The sequence below is a fragment of the Alosa sapidissima genome, chromosome 24 (genome assembly GCF_018492685.1).
Source record: "Alosa sapidissima isolate fAloSap1 chromosome 24, fAloSap1.pri, whole genome shotgun sequence".
Lineage (NCBI taxonomy): Eukaryota > Metazoa > Chordata > Actinopteri > Clupeiformes > Clupeidae > Alosa > Alosa sapidissima.
In genome coordinates, this window is record NC_055980.1 from 2,735,628 (window position 1) to 2,752,500 (window position 16,873).

Genomic DNA, 16,873 nt, shown 5'->3' on the forward strand with positions numbered 1-16,873 from the left:
ATCTTAAATACGAGCGGAGGTAAGGAGTGTGGGAGTAGTCAGGTAAGAGAACTGATTTCATCAGATTCACATAAACCTTTTTTAATATTTATACTAACTATACTCCGACACATACGAGTGACTCTGGTGATGATGTTAATGGCGCCCTCTTCTGGGTGAGAATACACACTGCAGCTGTAACTGCAGAAGTAGAGCAGAGGTCATGGCTGCCAGGAAACCAAAATGGATTCCTCACCAGTGTACGCCTGAGTACAACTGATTACACTACAATACAGTTAACACTGACTGCACTACAGTACATGTTTAAAATCACACTACATTACAATCTAGGCAGAAACCAACAGTAAAAAGGCAGATCAATTCAGCAAATCCTGTTGTGTCGGAAAGACCATGATCATCCATTTGTTAACTTGGAGCATTTTGGAGCAGAGCACTTGGAGCAGAGGGTACTGAAATTCAAGCTCCTCAGTCCTCTGCTTACGTTAAAGGTGTGTTGTGATGCACTTAACCCAAACACAGACACTCAGACTCCAAAAGTAGGATGTCAGAATTGTATCTTTTATTTGAACTGCACTGTATGCTAAATGTTCACCTTGTACAAGAAACAAATACAAATACTCACACTAAAAACAAAACATACTGCTGACGGCCTCTGCTTCTGCTAGTGTTGGGCACTAAGTAGGAGTTTTGCTATTGCTCTTACAGAGTACAGGACGCCCCAAAAACCTGGCCTTCAAGAGAACAACAAAAAAATAAAAGGGAGAGGGGAAGGAAGAAATGAAACAGGTAGAGGAAGGGACAGAGAGAGAGAGAGAGAGAGAGCATGAGAGAGAGAGAGAGAGAGAAAGGTAGGGAAGATCACATAGGACTATGATTACAGGAACATTTAACTAGGCAATACAAATCTAACAGGACTGCAAAACTTTTTTTCTTTTTTCTTTTAAAAACACCAAAAACATGGGATGCATCTGATATATAAAAATACCACAATGGGAGGAAAATGGAGAGAAAATATGCAGACTACCCAGAATTCTTTTTTCTTTCTTTCTCGGACCAAAAATTGGAGGGGGACAAAAGAACATCTGCAAAAAGTGTTTTCCTGAGTCATTACGGAATGGAGATCTCCTTAACCCTTTCCTGTTCAACTGTGATGTCCGTCAGAAGGCTCAACCGATCACACAAGAGAAAGCAAACACGCGAAAAAGAGCATCGCTGCCTGTCTGGACCAGCCAATGAGAAGAGAGTCCCACATCGTCCATCCTTCTGTCCTTTCAGTGAGGAAATGTCCTTTCAGCAAAAAAACTGGACTGAACATCCAACTTTGCAAGCAGTAAGAAAAAAAGTCACATGGAGTCTCTTGCACACATCAAGTGAAGTCACAGGCAGGTTACAGAATGGCTACACAAAATGTGTCCTTCTGGGGACGGCAGCATGAGACCACAGAGAGAAAGAAAAAAAGAACAAAACAAAAACAAAAAAAAAGATGTCAATGGTGTTCAGAAAAAAACACAGAACATCTCTCAGCTACAGACAGTCTTTTTTGAAGCCAACTCTAAATGAAGGTGTCTGTATGGGTCAATACATTTTCGGATGATGTGGTTGTGGCCCTAGGCCTATGTCAAGAGTCTGCAATCCATCAAGACCATGCAGTCTCAACACACTAGATCTTCTGAAAGTAGCCAAGGTCTGAGCTGGTCTTTTCTTCCCCGATTCATACTTGGCTCCATAAACTTCACACATTTTTTTGATCCATGTTATCCAACACTGAAAAAAGAGACCAGTTTGAAGACCCACTCTTTAACTGGTGGCCACGCTTTACTGTAGGCCCAAAGTTTTTTGGAGTTCAATGAGATATGCTATTGTAGAGTGAGCATATTCAAGGTTGCTGTTGACAAAGCCCAACTACCAGACAGCTTAGAACTTTGATCTCGTCTTGATGTTTAAAATATTTGGTCTACTGATGGCTCTATTAAAGGTGAGGGCAACAAAGGAGCAGACATAAACTAAGTTCTTAGGGGGGAGGAGGGGCAAAAAAAGGATGACTGAGGTCAGGAAAGGGTTAAGCTCACTCTGTAGATCACCACTGCAAGAGGGCAATCAAACTACTTCTCTCCTTTAACTGATGTCTGATAAATATAGATTTATATATTTCATAACCTTTTTTTTCATTTCTTTCTTTCATACCGAAGACCAAAAGAGAAAAAATATCATCTACAGGGCCTAAATTCAGATGGAGCAACACATCAGATAAGGGAGGGGCCAGGAAAAGGATGGGAGCGGTGGCAGAGAAGGTGGAGTGCTTTGGGGTTTGGGTGGGGGGCGCTGGCTAGGGAGTGGGAGGGAGGAGAGGGGGGCAGAGTCCAGTAGCACGCAATGCTGTGGTGTCTCAGAGCTCTCCCATTGGTGCGTTGGGAAGCAGGCCATCCAATCAGATGTGGGTTGTCAGGGTGGGGGGTGAGGTTTTCTTCCCACTAACGCACCTTCATAGTGTTAGCACACTGGATGTCCAAAAGAGAAAAAGAAACATTTTTTTCCAAAGAGAAAAAGAAACAAAACACAACTCAAAAACAACAACAAAAAAGAGTTTACTGAACCAGAAGAGAGACAGAGAGAGAGATTTAAAAATTAAAAACGGAGGAGTAGAAATCCATGGAACGAATGTCAACCCCCAGTGCTGTGTGGCAGCGGGTGAGTTCACTGTCTCTTGGTCCCGGTTGGTTGCTTGGTTGTTCACTTGGTTGGTTGCTATGGTGTTGCTATAGCGATGGCTCCTCCTGGTGCGGTGCTATTGCTCGGTCAGGTGTTCTCTGGTCTCGCCGTGTTTGGACGGCTGGTTAGGGGAGGGGGCCTGGGAAGGGTGGGTGCCCGATGGGAGGCTGTGGGCGACAGGCACCCCACCTGGCACCAGACCCTCCATCGCCCCTGGGATGCCACCTGGAGCTACGCCCACCAGCCCTGGCGGGTACCTGGGCAAAGAGCATGCAGAGAAAAAAAAACACACAGTCAGGACTGTCTGGTATGGAAAGGACAGACATACACATCCATTCCAGACACACACAAACACACTCCGACACAAGCACACACACAGATCCACAGCGGCCCACCTTCAACCTGAATCACTCTGGAACATTGCCTATGGCAATACAACATTTGCCTGCATGATTCTCTGTCTTGTCTCTCTCCCTTTCCAAACACACACACGCACACTTTCACCTTCCCCTGCAAAAACACTGTCTGTTTTAGAAAGTTTCAAAATCCTCCCTACTCCACAAAGCCAGCCAGCCAGCCAGCCAGCCACACACACACACACAGAAGCTAGTATTTCTAGAGTACTACCAACATTAAAAATGAATGAATGACTCATCATGATCTTAAAAGCATAAAATAAAGTGTCATTTCTGGATAAGGGGTGACAGACAAATCAACAAGTAAATAAGGTTGGGTGGCATATGCACACCAACACACAATGTGACACGCACAGGCATTCCCCAAATTGCAACCTCCCAAAAGAGGACCACAGAAAGATGATTGGCCTCCTAAGGTCCTCTTTAGGGCAGTGCAAACACAGTCAATTCTGCAGCGCGTTCTACGTGACAGACAGTCACAAGTGTGATGCCCCCTGAGGAAGCCTGGCTTGGACCGTTACAGAGCAGGGTTTTCTCCGACTCTCCTATCTGAGTGGGGCTGGTGGTGGAGTAAGGTGGGGGTTACAGCGCTGCAGTAGAGGCACATGTTGGAGGGCAGCCAGCAGAGGGCAGTGTATTTACCTGAATGAGACTTAGGCATTTAATTTGTCTTGGGGTACACCAGTAGTAATGGCCTGTAGAGTTTGGTTGGTCACTTGGCTGCGTAAAAGAAGCACATGGAGGCGCAAACACTGAAATCAAAGTGAAGTCTGGGGTGGGAGGGGGAGGGCAGGCACGAGGAGAGGAACTAGCCTGTAGCCTAGTGGAAAGGTTAGCGCTAGCAGTGCAAACACACTGACCTAGAAGAGGAGAAGCAAGCTAGCAAAGCAAACAGGATAAGGGGACAGGACAACTTAGCATTATGCAGTACCAAGGTGATAAGAAAGCCTGCCATGCCAAGATAGGAGACTAGCATATTTTAAGAGGTGCACGCTAAGCCTAAATCATGACCTTGTGACACTAGCAAATCAGGCTGGCTACAAGCTAGCATTTACAAGCTAGCATTTACAAGGAGGTAGAAGTGAATTGTTACAAGTTGTTAAGCGAGTAAGTCGATTTCTGCATATATGCAAAAGCATCGTTTGGTTATGATGGATTATGGCTGAAGCTGTCAAGTGGTAAATGAGTAAAATGCTAAAGCTAAATGGAAAAAAAGAAAAACAGAGGACAGATGGTACACAAGACTATGCGGGCTGTACTTCAAATTCTACCTGTAGGTGGCACCGTTGAGCTCAGGGTGGACGCCCTGCTGGTCCATCACTGCCCAGGGTGCTGTGGTGACAAAGAACTCCTTGTTGACGCAGTTTCTTAGGCTGTCTGGGATGCGGCCTGTTGCAACACAACAGTGGAAGAGTGGGGTTAGTTTCAAATGTTAGCTCAGACAGAGAAATGTACTGCAATAACAACATATAATATGCCTATAGTCTAGAAATGGCAAAAGGTAGCTCCCCATGTCAACATTTTTCAGAAGTCAGAATCCAAATGCTTCAGCATTTCAATACAGTTTTTCTACTCCTGTTTCAAACATCTCTGTAGTTAAGATGCATGAAATTCCACTAGGGATAATTCTGTGTGTCGAAGCCTACCTAGAAAAGAGCCTGACACCCTGCAGGTGTAAATGGATCTTCCGCTAAAGTGTTTCATGCCTTTTCTAACGCCTTCAAATTGATATCAGATGCTTTCCCTTCCTAAATTGGATGAAGGAATGTGCAATTGTTTTCAGTCATGGAAGTCTGAAAAACAGTGGCCCATTTACAACTGCCAATTACCTTCCAATTAATGATACCACTCTCACACGTAGGGCTGTACGTATAGAATTCAATTCCCATGAGGCTTGTGTTGCTAAGGTGATGCGCTAGGAAGGTGGGATTTTGAGATCTGTTAACAAGCTGACAAGTAACATGATTGTTCTGCTTTAAAAAGAGGGTGGTGAGTCAGTGAACAAAAAGCAGCTGGTGATGAGAATTTGTTCATGCCTATTATTCCGTTGATTTGCAGTTTCATTGGTATTGACATAGCATAAGATACTCTCATCAGAATTGTCTGCTGAAGACCAGATACAACAGCACATTATGAGATTTTATTGATTGTGATTTGGAATAAGTAATTCATATATTTTACCCAGCATGTATAAAACATAAATGTGTGTAGATATGAGGAACGCATAACTGATTTACAATGTTCTCACTGGTCTGACGGACACTCTTGAGTGTTCCGCCAGGCGCTTCCAATCAAAAGATCAGAAGACTACATACAAACAGGTAGCACTTAATCCATCTCTGCTCCAACAAGACTCCCGCTCCACTCTTCTGTTTAGGGACTGTAGTGTAGTTTATGCCCGTCAGTCTGAACAGTGAGATGTGCAGAGTTTTAGCATTCATGATGCCAGATGAAAACGGCAATCAAGCAACGTTTGGGCAAAAGGGCAGAGTTGTGCATCACGGTTTGCCATTTTAATTATTAGAAACGAATGAAGTGGTAATCAATACATTTTTACTGCAGGCTACAGACATGGAGATGTGAAAATAAATCATACACGCACACATAGGTTCTTACTGGAATGAGATGGAGAATATTTAGCAGGTTTTACACGTTCATTTAAAGTGATTATCAAAGTGTGCCATATTTCTTGCTTTTTCTTGTGCACAGTATTTGCCATGAGTCATGATGACTTATTTTTTATGATGTAGTTGGCACGTTTGCCATCTGAATTCACATCACTGCCTTCATGTACGTGACCAATGAGCCGGAGGGCCCCATCGGTCTCCGGCCAATCAGGCTGAGTTTGGAGACTCAGAGGGGAGGGTCTGGTCGGAGCACACGAGCTGTGGGAGCGGCGGCCTTTAGCACGCGGGCGCTCCTCTAAACAGCGCCCCCCCCCCCCCCTCAGGCCTGCATCTACCCGCCAGCCAGCCGGCCTAATGATGACATCTCCTAAACGCCACACAACTAATGAAGGCTGCACACCAGCCACTGAAGTGGAAATGTGACATCTGGGGAGAGACAAGAGAGGGGCATGATGGGAAGGGGGTGGTGGTGTTGGGGGGTGGGGCAGGGAGGGAAGCCCAGCTGTTGAGCTTCTGCGGGTAGAGAATGCCTTCAAGCTTTTTATGTGGAAGAAGCAGGAAAAGACAGACAGGAAAAACAGACTGAAAGAAAGAGTCTGATAGAGGAGGAGAAAGAAAGAAAGGGAGAGAAAGCAAGAGGGGGAGACAAGTAGAAGACAGAGAGTGATAATTACCGGTGATGGCTCGCCGGATCTCGGTGGCCGCTGCCTCTCTCATCTCCAGAGAGGCCTGCTCGCTGTACCAGGCAGTGTGGGGGGTGCAGATCAGATTGGGGGCGTCCTTCAGGGGGCCCTGGGCAAAGCTGAGAGGGCGGGAGACCGACAGAGAGGAAGGTGGGGAAGAGCAGGACAAAATGTCAGCTTCAGTCTGGCACGGCAGCCAAGCAGCCTCTCCTCCACGTCTCTCCTTCCAGCCGTGACGGCAGATGCCTCCTCTCCCGAGCTGGGCTCCGCGCTGCCGAGCTCCGCTCCTGCTGGGCTGGGAGGGTGGACTCAGTCACCTGAGCTGATGGAGGACGTGAAGCATGAGGCCACATGGCGGAGTTTAAGAACAGCCAATCGGAGAGCGCGGCGGCCGTTCGAGAGAGGAGGGTGGGTGAGCAGCGTTTCAGTGGGTGTTAGCCGCTCAGCCGCCAAACACAAACACACACCACCCTCTCTTTAGAGTCCTCCCCGAGGTTCCTCCCCACGCAGGCATGCTGCCTTGGCTCGGCCCCGACCGACAGGCAGATTATTGTCCTGACTGGATGAGTGCCTCTATGTCCTGACTGACAGAATCTTTCCTTATTTCACCCGATTGCACAGTTGGGGAATTTCCCAGAGCATGTACTGTATTGACAGCAGCCAAACTTTAAGTTGCATGGAACCAAACTGACACCAATGACTTCACCCTGAAGACGTCGCTAGATGGACAAGACATTGTTGTCTTTATGGCCCTCTTATAATGTTTTCATGGATCTACTACAATTTGACAGCAAATGTCATAACATGATAACAGCTCAGTGCAAGGTCAGCCATGCTGCTGGCAAACCTACACAGAAACTAGGCCAAGGTAGGGGATGCATAAAGGTCAGCTGTCTCCTCCCCAGCTTTTTATCGAGATTCATGTAACTGGAATGAAGTATCTAAATCCTGACCCAAAGGCGGTGATGACCCAAACACCTGCGTCTTGCCAAATGCACAGGTATGAGCCGAGGAGCGGCAGGAGCGCGAGTGGGCTGCTCACCTGAAGGGCTCGGTCTCGTGCACATCCAGGGCAGCTCCGCGTATCCGCCCCTCCTTCAGGGCCTGGGCGAGGGCCTTCTCATCCACCAGACCCCCTCGGGCCGTGTTCACCAGGAACGCCCCCTGACGCATCTGCAACACACAAACAAACACACAAACACACACACACACACACAAGGGTCAAGCACAGCACATACAAGCCCACTCCCCAAACACAAGCATGCTCCATTGAGTTAATAGTCACACCAGCACCACAAGTTTCAACGATCACTTCAATCTCCCTGTTTGGGATTTTTTTTTACCCATTATGGGGCCTTGATACACATTCCTCAAGGCCCCAAAGCCTCAGTAGATTTGGGTCAAATGTATTGGTGGTGTTGATCCCTGCGTGCCTATAGGCTGTGGTCACAAGGGCAGATCATGTGACTGAGCGCAGCTACTCGGGCTGACAACACTTGAGCATCTGTGACGCGTCTGACCACACAACTCTGGAATGTTCTACTTGTGTATGCTATGGTCCTGATTAGGGAGAAATGGAAGATTGTTTTTTCCAAGGAAACTTCCAGCACTAATAGAGTGGATAACCGTCACAAGACATAAATTATGTCTGCATGCATACAAAAAAAAAAATCAAGGCCTTTCTGAGCCAGCCTACTTCTTTTGAGGCTAATTTTCAATGCCAATAAAACCCTTTTCACCGAAAGTGGCCTTGATATCTACGACCTTGAATAAATGCAATGATGAAACAAATAAATAATACGCCTGAGTGCGACTGTATACTGTAGTTCTCTGAGCGTTTATTTAGAGGAAGAGATCAAAAAGACCATCAGAGAAAATTGCTCCCCATCTCCCAGTGCCCCGCACAAACACACGCACTGGCCTATTTTGAAACCCGAAGCCCAAAATTACAAATTCCAACTCACACTACATGAACTGATTACCTTGTGAGTCTATCTTTGTGGGTCCAGGCTTGTGTGTGTGTGTGTGATTTGATAACAGTGGCACCCAGTATGTTTATATGCATGCTGATAAACTGCAACAGCACAGCGGCACTGTTTGCCAGAAAAACAACAGCAAAGGAAAATCTAATGAAAAGCGCTTGGAAGAAAGTAATCCCTTAATCTTGACAAAAAGCTAGAAATCCAGGCCATGAAAAGCCCCGGTGCTGCCAAGCTGCCTTTTATTAGGTCTGTTTCCTTTTTTACTGGGGGGAGCGGGGAAAAAAAGAGACCGAAAAAAAGGAACGAAGGAGAGAAAAAGCTCTGCTCAGAAACCGAGGGCTGCCTCACATGTTTGGGAGAGAGGAGGTGGGGGGGGGTTACACCCTTTCATTTTGGGGGGGGGAAGCTGAGGCAAGCATCCGCTGGAGGTGAACAAACAGCCGGTTAACTAGGTTAAACTAGTGGCACACTCTCCTGACAGAACAGCAGCTCAGAGAGCAGCAGGCTGCAGCACTCAAGACCACAGAGGAGAGGAGAGAGTAGGAGAGAGAGGAGAGGAAAGGAGGAGAGAGAGGAGAGGAGAGGAGAGGAGAGCTGGGCAGAGTGAGTCACAGAGATGAAGGGGAAAAAAGAGAAATGGAAGGGGGGTGGTGGGTACGAGTGGAGGGGAGGGGTCATTCTTCTGATTTTCCTCCAGGGGGCAGAGTGGATCAGGGAGCCAGAAAGCAAACACACACACACACACACACACACACACACAATCTCTCTCTCAGCTGAGCTTCCAGCAGCTCCCCTACTGCTGAGCCGAGTCGATATATTTGCCGTAGCCGTGGGCTGGCGCTAATTGCGTTTGACAGAGCAAAGGAATGAATTTGTTTCCAGCTTTGGTGAGCTTAAGATACAAAAGGAGCATCTATGTCTGTCTGTGCAGAGGCTCTGTGCACACAAACGCATCCATGGAACATAGTAGAGTCTGCACATGACTAGTCTTAATGTTTTATATAGAAAAGACACACACACACACACACACACAGTGTGAAAGACAGACAGACAGTACCTGTTTGATAGTGAAGTCATTGATGAGGTGGTGGTTGTGTTCGTTGAGATTGCAGTGTAAGGAGACGCAGTCGCTCTGGTAGAGCAGGTCCTGGAGGGTGTAGACGCGCTGCACGCCCAGCGAGCGCTCCAGGCCGTCCTGCAGGTACGGGTCGTAGAAGAGCACGTTGAAGCCAAACACCTTCGCCCGCACCGCCACCGCCTGGCCCGTGCGACCTGAACGTACCCATACAAAAAACACAAAACATCAACACACTCATCCAAAGTATTAATCCAAACACCTTCCACAGCCTGCTGTAACCCTAACAGACATGCGCTCCGGTGGGGGCAGGACACTAGTGAGAGGAGAGGAGAGCAGGCGTGAGGCCTAGCAAGGACACATCCTGCTGCACAGCCACCACTCCTGCTCTCCTGGCAGCACGTAGGAGCTCCAAGAAGAGCAGAGCAGAGCAGAGAGGAGAGGAGGAGCGCCAGGCCTGAGATAGCGTCTTAATCTTATTGTTCCCTGCCTCTCACTCACTCACTCACTCTCCCCCTATTCTTCTCTATTAGCAGGCTGCTCGACAGCAACACGAGGCTGCAGAAAAGTGTGGTTAGATAAGGATGGAGTGAAAGCATAGACTGACTTCTAGAGACATAGAGAGAGAGAGAGAGAGAGAGAGAGAGAGAGAGAGAGAGAGAGAGAGAGAGAGAGAGAGAGAGAGAGAGAGAGATGATAAAGTGAGAGACACTATTAAACAGTGAGAGGCAGGAAGAGAGGAGAGTGAAAGTGTGTGTGGGAGTAGAGAAGTCCCTCTTTTAGCGGTGATGGCCAGAATCAATAAAGCCCTTCATAGAGAGACCAGACATGAAGTCACACACACACACACGCAGCTCAGGCAGACTTTCAGGGCTGTGGGAAAAGACCTGTTGTGTGTAAACATCACACAACACCTGCACAAACAGACAGACACATCATTGCTCTCGTTCTCTCTCACTCAATCACACACACAGCTAATGTTTTGTCAAAATTACATTAAAAATGTAAAAAATTGCAAAAATAACATTTTTTTCGCACAATAATAAACGTACCTTCTATGAAACTTGATCATTTGACTGATTAACTGATATGTGATGCCATAAGTTCCAAGTATTAAGCTTGTTAATAGTTAATAATAATTGGAAATATTTGAAAAAAAAAAAAAAAAAAACGGGGAAAAGTTCATAGTGTGTTCACAGAGGACCATTTCTAACTCATTGCTTCCTCTGTATGGTCAGACAGCGACGTCCACCACCCATAGCTGTACATGGCCTGCATGCATTTTAGCTGTAAGGGAATACACTCACATATAACCTCATGCACTGTTTCGGCTTCACTGCATCTGTTTGGTCATGCAGACAGGGTTGATGCCAGGGACAGGTGGGAACTGACCACGGCCTGTCCGAGTGTGCCTGAGAGTGGCAGAGACTGCGAGGCAGCAGCAGGATGCTGTGCTGGCCTCAGTAGCCACAGGACAGGGCATTATCTACAGTGTTACAGAGGCTTACTGTCACTCAGACCTCCGCTGTGTTTGGGGCCGAGACATCCCCAGCGTGTGGGGGAGACAATGGCTCTGAAACGGTCACGGCCAAAGCTGATCCAGCGCTGTCCACACACACACACACACACACACAGAGCGGGCAGGCAAGGGAGGGAGTGTATGAGTAAGTGTGTGAGAAGAGTCTCTGGAGCAGACATGCAGAGAGGTGTGCTGTGTGTGAGATAAGCACAGCCATTTGGAGGCCTGACTGAGGTGGACTAGCTGTCTGGACAATCCCACACACACACACACACACACACACACACACACACACACACGTAACCCCCCACTGTTTATCAGGTGACTGATAAATACTGTCCACATACAGACACATGCATGCTGAGGAGAGAAAGAATTGGGTCAACAAGGTGTGGGCTGCAGCTGAGATCCATGGGCCCTATGGGATAGTGAACGTGCCCACAGATAATGGGACAGTGAACGTGCCCACAGATAATGGCAGAAAAGAAAGGCAATAACAATGAGAACAAAAGAACACAACTATGTAGACACAGCCATGCAGACAGACATATCTATGAACTGTAGACAAGCGTGGAAAAGCTTGAGGCAGGAGACGGAGACAGAAGAAAGTAAACAGAACGTAAGACACAATAAAGAAACATGACAAAGGATGGTGTGTTGGGGCTGAGCAGGATATACAGAATACAGATGCAACGGTAGAGAATGACACGTCATTTAAAAATACTAAATAAGTCTCAACACACATTAGAAGTATTTGTTTGTGTGGTTGATGTGCATGTCACACTTTGTGTGTGTGTGTGTGTGTGTGTGTGTGTACACTGACCGAAGCCGATGAGGCCCAGGGTCTCTCCACGGATGCGTGCGGCTCCAGAGGCCACCTCTCGGATCTGCTCCACGCTCTGGACGCGGGTGCCCTCACGCAGGGCCTGGTACAGCCAGGTGTTCCGGCGGTACAGGTTCAGGATGTGGCAAATGGTGGAGTCGGCCGTCTCCTCCACTGCTGCCGCCGGAATGTTGCACACTGCAATGCCTACGCGCGCACACACACACACACACACACAATTTACATCCAGAGAATATAAAAGCTTCCGCTACTCCGGGAGAATCTCCTCGTCTGTGACTACCCCACTCATTCTTAACAGGCTGTCGTTTAGACTAGGCTGATGTACGTACACAACCACACACGCACACACTAGGGCAGCGGTCCCCAACCACCGGTACCGGGCCACTCCTAACCGGGCCGTAGCCTACGACATGAGTTTTAAAAAAAATGCATGCAAACTAAATTAAATTTAATTCGCAATAATGTCACGTTTTTACATGGCATAGGCCTATATGCAGTTGTTTGATTGTACGCATGTTTGCATTTTGCAAGGTCTATTTTCTTACGTCTGTCTGTCCCGCCTTCAACACTTTTACATATTGCCTTCAGCGCTGCGCAGCCTCAGGTCAGCTCACTTCACCTTCTTAGCGAACGGTAGTGTCACACGAAGTTAGCTAAACTGCTAGAATGAGCAACAAAAAACAAGCATCTTTAGCAGGTCACTGGTGAGCAGAGTGTTTGAGTTGCGAGAGCCGCTGCAGAGATTTCTTACAGAAAAAAAAGTCACCGTTAGCTGCACATTTTAGTGATAAGGACTGGGTGTCAAAACTCGCTTACCTGTGTGACATATTCGGGTTGCTTAATGACCTCAACCTGTCACACAGTAGTGGGGGTTTTGGGAGAGACTGAGGCAGGGCCCTTTCTCTCGCAGCTGGTGCGCGATCACCTTTTTGCGCTTTCAAATGAGTTTGAGCATTACTTCCCATCCTCCAAAGATCCACGGCAAACCAATGAGTGGGTCCGCAACCCATTTGTCAATATCCCGAATAGTCCTAACTTGTCAGCGCAGGAGGAAGAGCAGTTGATCGAAATTGCAAATGACGGTGGTCTTAAGCGTGTGTATAAGGAAACCTCTCTGGCGGGTTTTTGGATCAAAACCAAAGCAGAATATCCCGAGATAGCCGTAAAAGCGCTGAAAATGTTGCAACCATTTCCCACCACGTATCTATGCGAGGCCGGGTTTTCGGCAATGACTGCAACTAAGACCAAATTGCGCAATCGACTGGACATTTCAAACACACTGAGGGTGTCACTGTCTTCCATCACCCCCAGATGGAAGCTTCTTGTTGCAAGGAAACAAGCAGGGCTCCCACTGATTATATTCGTAATGCACATTTAGTTCCCATGTTTTGTTCCCATATTTTGTTAAGCATGTTCACACTTATAGATGTAGCTTCAAGTTGTTCAATATTCATAGTTCATATTGTTCAATTTTCACTTCTTCAAGTTCACGTTTTTCACATGTTTAAGAGATCGTTACCTTCACTGTTCATACATAACTGGAGCTAGTTCTTTTCAAGTAATGCATGCACAACACATATGGAACATGGAACATGGAGCATGGAACCCCCGTTTTCAGGGGGTGTTTTCTTGGATTCATGACTCATGAAAAAAAATGTATGAGTCATCCTTCAGCGCGTGCGGTTTGTCAGTGTTGGGACATTGAGTGCTGTTAGCATCCTCTCCTAACAGGGCCAGACTGATGACGTGTGCGTGCGTGCGTGCGGTTTGTCAGTGTTGTGACAGTGAGTGCTGTTAGCATGCTCTCCTAACAGGGCCAGACTGATGGCTGATGTGTCAGGGAGACAGCTCGAGCGCTAAGATGTTTGTCTCCGCAGCACTGATAAGTGCCTAAAGGAGCACTTCTTAGCTTACACATGACATCCAACACACCAACACACACCATGTTCGCCAGAGTGGGGGGTTTGACAAAGTGCTTCCCTTAGATGGTAAGACCATGTCTTTATGACTGTGTCTATCTCTGTATTTGAAAGTAGTGCATACAGACAGACACACAGACAGAGAGAGAGAGAGAGAGAAAGCGAGAGAGACAGAGAGTAAGAGAGAGAGAGAGAGAGAGAAAGCGAGAGAGACAGAGAGAGTAAGAGAGAGAGAGAGATATGATGATAAACATCTTTACCCAGTTCTCCAGCTGCTTTGATGTCAATGTTGTCATAGCCACTGCCAATTCGGATGATGATACGCAGGGCTTTGAACTTCTCCAGGTCCTCTCGCGTCAGGGTGATGGTGTGGTACATCATAGCCCCCACCGCCTCATTCAACACCTGCAGCGTCACACACACACACACACGTGCAAAAGGTCTTTATTTTCTACACGTAAAGACTGCAGGGTTTGAGCAAACATAGTTTGTGAACACGACTATTTTCTCTAAGCTGACCTTGATAAGGATAAGAAAAATAATTCTGTCAAACAAGGCACAAACCGAGCCATATAAACACCGGCCCATTTGCATGGTTAAGAAACTGACTCCGTTTCTGCTTTTAGAAAACGAGATAACGAGCGTGTTTGTATTAGTAGCAGGAACAGAAATATTTGTGGACAGGGTGCCGAAAGAGGCGAAATGAAGCAAGGTCGGGGGGGGGAGAAGAGATATGATGTCTGGCATGAGGTCATGAGGCTCGAAAGCAATACCATTAACAATGCATAATTACTGCAGTGTGCCCGACAGGTCCAGGGTAAAAACTCACTCTCTCTCCCCCCCCCCCCCCGCCTGCATCCCTCTCTCCATTGCTCTCTCTCTCTCTCTCTCTCTCTCTCTCTCTCTCTCTCTGTCTCTCTCTCTCTCTCTCCTGTGTGTCTCTGCAAGGTTAAAGAGAGGGCCGTGGCCGAGCGGGTGAGAGGCTGGGCTGCCGGGGCCCTGCCAGGGTAAATAATGGCTTTAAATTCCCCTGCAGCCTAACTACATTAGCGCCGCGCTGATTAGCAGATTAGGCCGCACTTTCCCGGCCGCTTTTATTAGACGCCTGTCCCGAGAAGCCCTGCTAGATGCTAATTCAAGGTTAAAGCTCTCCTTACACTTTCTGTCCAATTCTTCTCACTCGCTCTCTCTCCCCCTCCCCCCCTCTCTCTCTTTTTCTGCCTAGTTGTCTCGTTCCCCTTACTCTCTCTCTCTCTCTCTCTCTCTCTCTCTCTCTCTCTCTCTCTCTCTCTCTTTTTCTGCCTAGTTGTCTCATTCCCCTTGCTCTCTCTCTCTCTTTTTCTGCCTAGTTGTCTCGTTCCCCTTGCTCTCTCTCTCTCTCTTTTTCTGCCTAGTTGTCTCGTTCCCCTTGCTCTCTCTCTCTCCTTTTCTGCCTAGTCGTCTCGTTCCCCTTGCTCTCTCTCTCTCTCTCTCGCTCTCTCTCTCCCTCTCTCTCCTAGCTCTTCTTCTCTCGCCAACGGCTGCGTTAGCTGAGGACAAAGCGCCCTGGCGTTAAGAATGACTGGCGCAATGAAATGTTTTGTGAGGAGAATCGTTTCTGAGCAGCGTTTGCTTAAACGGAAAATGTGACCTAATCCCCCCCCCCCCTCTTCTCTTTCTCTCCCACTCTCTCGTATTCCTCCCACTCCTCTCTTCTCAGCTGAAACTGGATATGCAGAAGGTCTGGAGAGCTATTATTTCTGATGGCTTGGCTTTTGCGCTGAGACAAAGCAGAGGCCTCTCTCTTTGTGCATGCATGCCTGTATGTGTGTGTGTGTGTACAACTATGTGCATGTGTCATGTGTGTGAGTGTGAGTCTCTGTGTGTATGCACAACTGTGTGCATGTGTGTGAGTCTGTGTGTATTTGTGTGTGTGTGTGTACACATCTGTGTGTCTGAGCACAACTGTGCTGGTGTGTGCCTCTGTGCTTGTGTGTGCGATTTTGCAGCCATGATGTCATCCCCTGGGTGAGCTCATTGGATCTGGGGGGATATGACAGAGACTCAAGCATAGAGGGGTGGCTGGCGGGGCTGTTGAGCCATGTGTGTGTGTGTGTGTGTGTGTGTGTGTGTGTGTGTGTGTGTGTGTGTGTGTGTGTGTGTGTGTGTGTGTGTGTGTGTGTGCGCATATCAAGCTTCTGTGTGCCTTGCCCAGTGTCAGGGCACCACTGCCACACCTCTAGCTGCCCTGAGCTGGCATCCACAGGGCATCAGTGACATGAACAGAGGCTGTGTGTGTGTGTGTGTGTGCTGTGTGTGTGTGTGTGTGTACTTCACCACTCCCTTCCTTTGCTGACCAAAATAAGTAGAGCGCACTCTTCCAAATCTGACCTCATTTGTGGCTCTGTGCAGTTTTTCACTACTCCCCGCAATGATGTGGTCACAGTGCTGGCTGGAGATGAGAATTGGGGGTGGGGTGTGTGTGTGTGTGTGTGTGTGTGTGTGTGTGTGTGTGTGTGTGTGTGTGTGTGTGTGTGTGTGTGGGAGGATGTGCGTGTGCAGCTGCCTCCACTGTTTGCCTCTGTCTTTGTGCATGGCTCTGAGCTGTGCACCAAAAAAAAAAAAAGGAAAACACAACATGGGACAAGATAAGATGATGGCCTCCTCTAACAAAAGGCGCGCTGCTCGTCGCCGTGCCGATAAGCAGCTACATGACCAGGCATTATGGCAGACGGGCCTGCAGGGATGGGAGGGGGTGGGGGGGCTGGGAGGTGAGATCTACATCACAGACAACCGCTGCGCTTCAGCGCCCCATCCAGGGCCTTCGCCTTCTCCGCCTCCACCACCTCCACAGCCTTCTCCACCAAACACACTTTCCCTCCCTTTTGTCTCTCCTCTCTCCCTCCCTTTTTTGGTGCCATCTTCATTTCTCTGAATCACACAGGCAATCTGGAGGTGAAGGTGATGACCGAGGCTGATAGCATCTCTCTATCCGTGTGTGTGTGTGTGTGTGTGTGTGTGTGTGTGTGTGTGTGTGTGTGTGTGTGTGTGTGCGCAGCTTTGCTTGCAGCACTCCCCCTTCCTCTCTCACACACTCACACACTCACACACACAAAGGGC

The 16,873-nt window shown here is 47.8% G+C and overlaps 1 protein-coding gene across 3 annotated transcripts in view; it reads right to left on the reverse strand.

Annotated features, from left to right (window-relative positions):
• Nucleotides 1-537: 537 nt before the first annotated feature.
• LOC121700045 (C-terminal-binding protein 2) overlaps nt 538-16,873 on the reverse strand; it is a 78,680-nt gene continuing 62,344 nt past the window's right edge. For all 3 annotated transcript variants that reach the window (XM_042082710.1, XM_042082712.1, XM_042082711.1), the window contains 7 exons: nt 14,035-14,179; nt 11,835-12,041; nt 9,475-9,689; nt 7,478-7,608; nt 6,427-6,554; nt 4,397-4,514; nt 538-2,966 (listed from right to left, as the gene is read on the reverse strand). In XM_042082710.1, the coding sequence (XP_041938644.1) occupies nt 2,786-2,966; nt 4,397-4,514; nt 6,427-6,554; nt 7,478-7,608; nt 9,475-9,689; nt 11,835-12,041; nt 14,035-14,179 (1,125 nt within the window). In that variant the 3' untranslated portion in view covers nt 538-2,785. The remainder of the gene's footprint in view (nt 2,967-4,396; nt 4,515-6,426; nt 6,555-7,477; nt 7,609-9,474; nt 9,690-11,834; nt 12,042-14,034; nt 14,180-16,873) is intronic.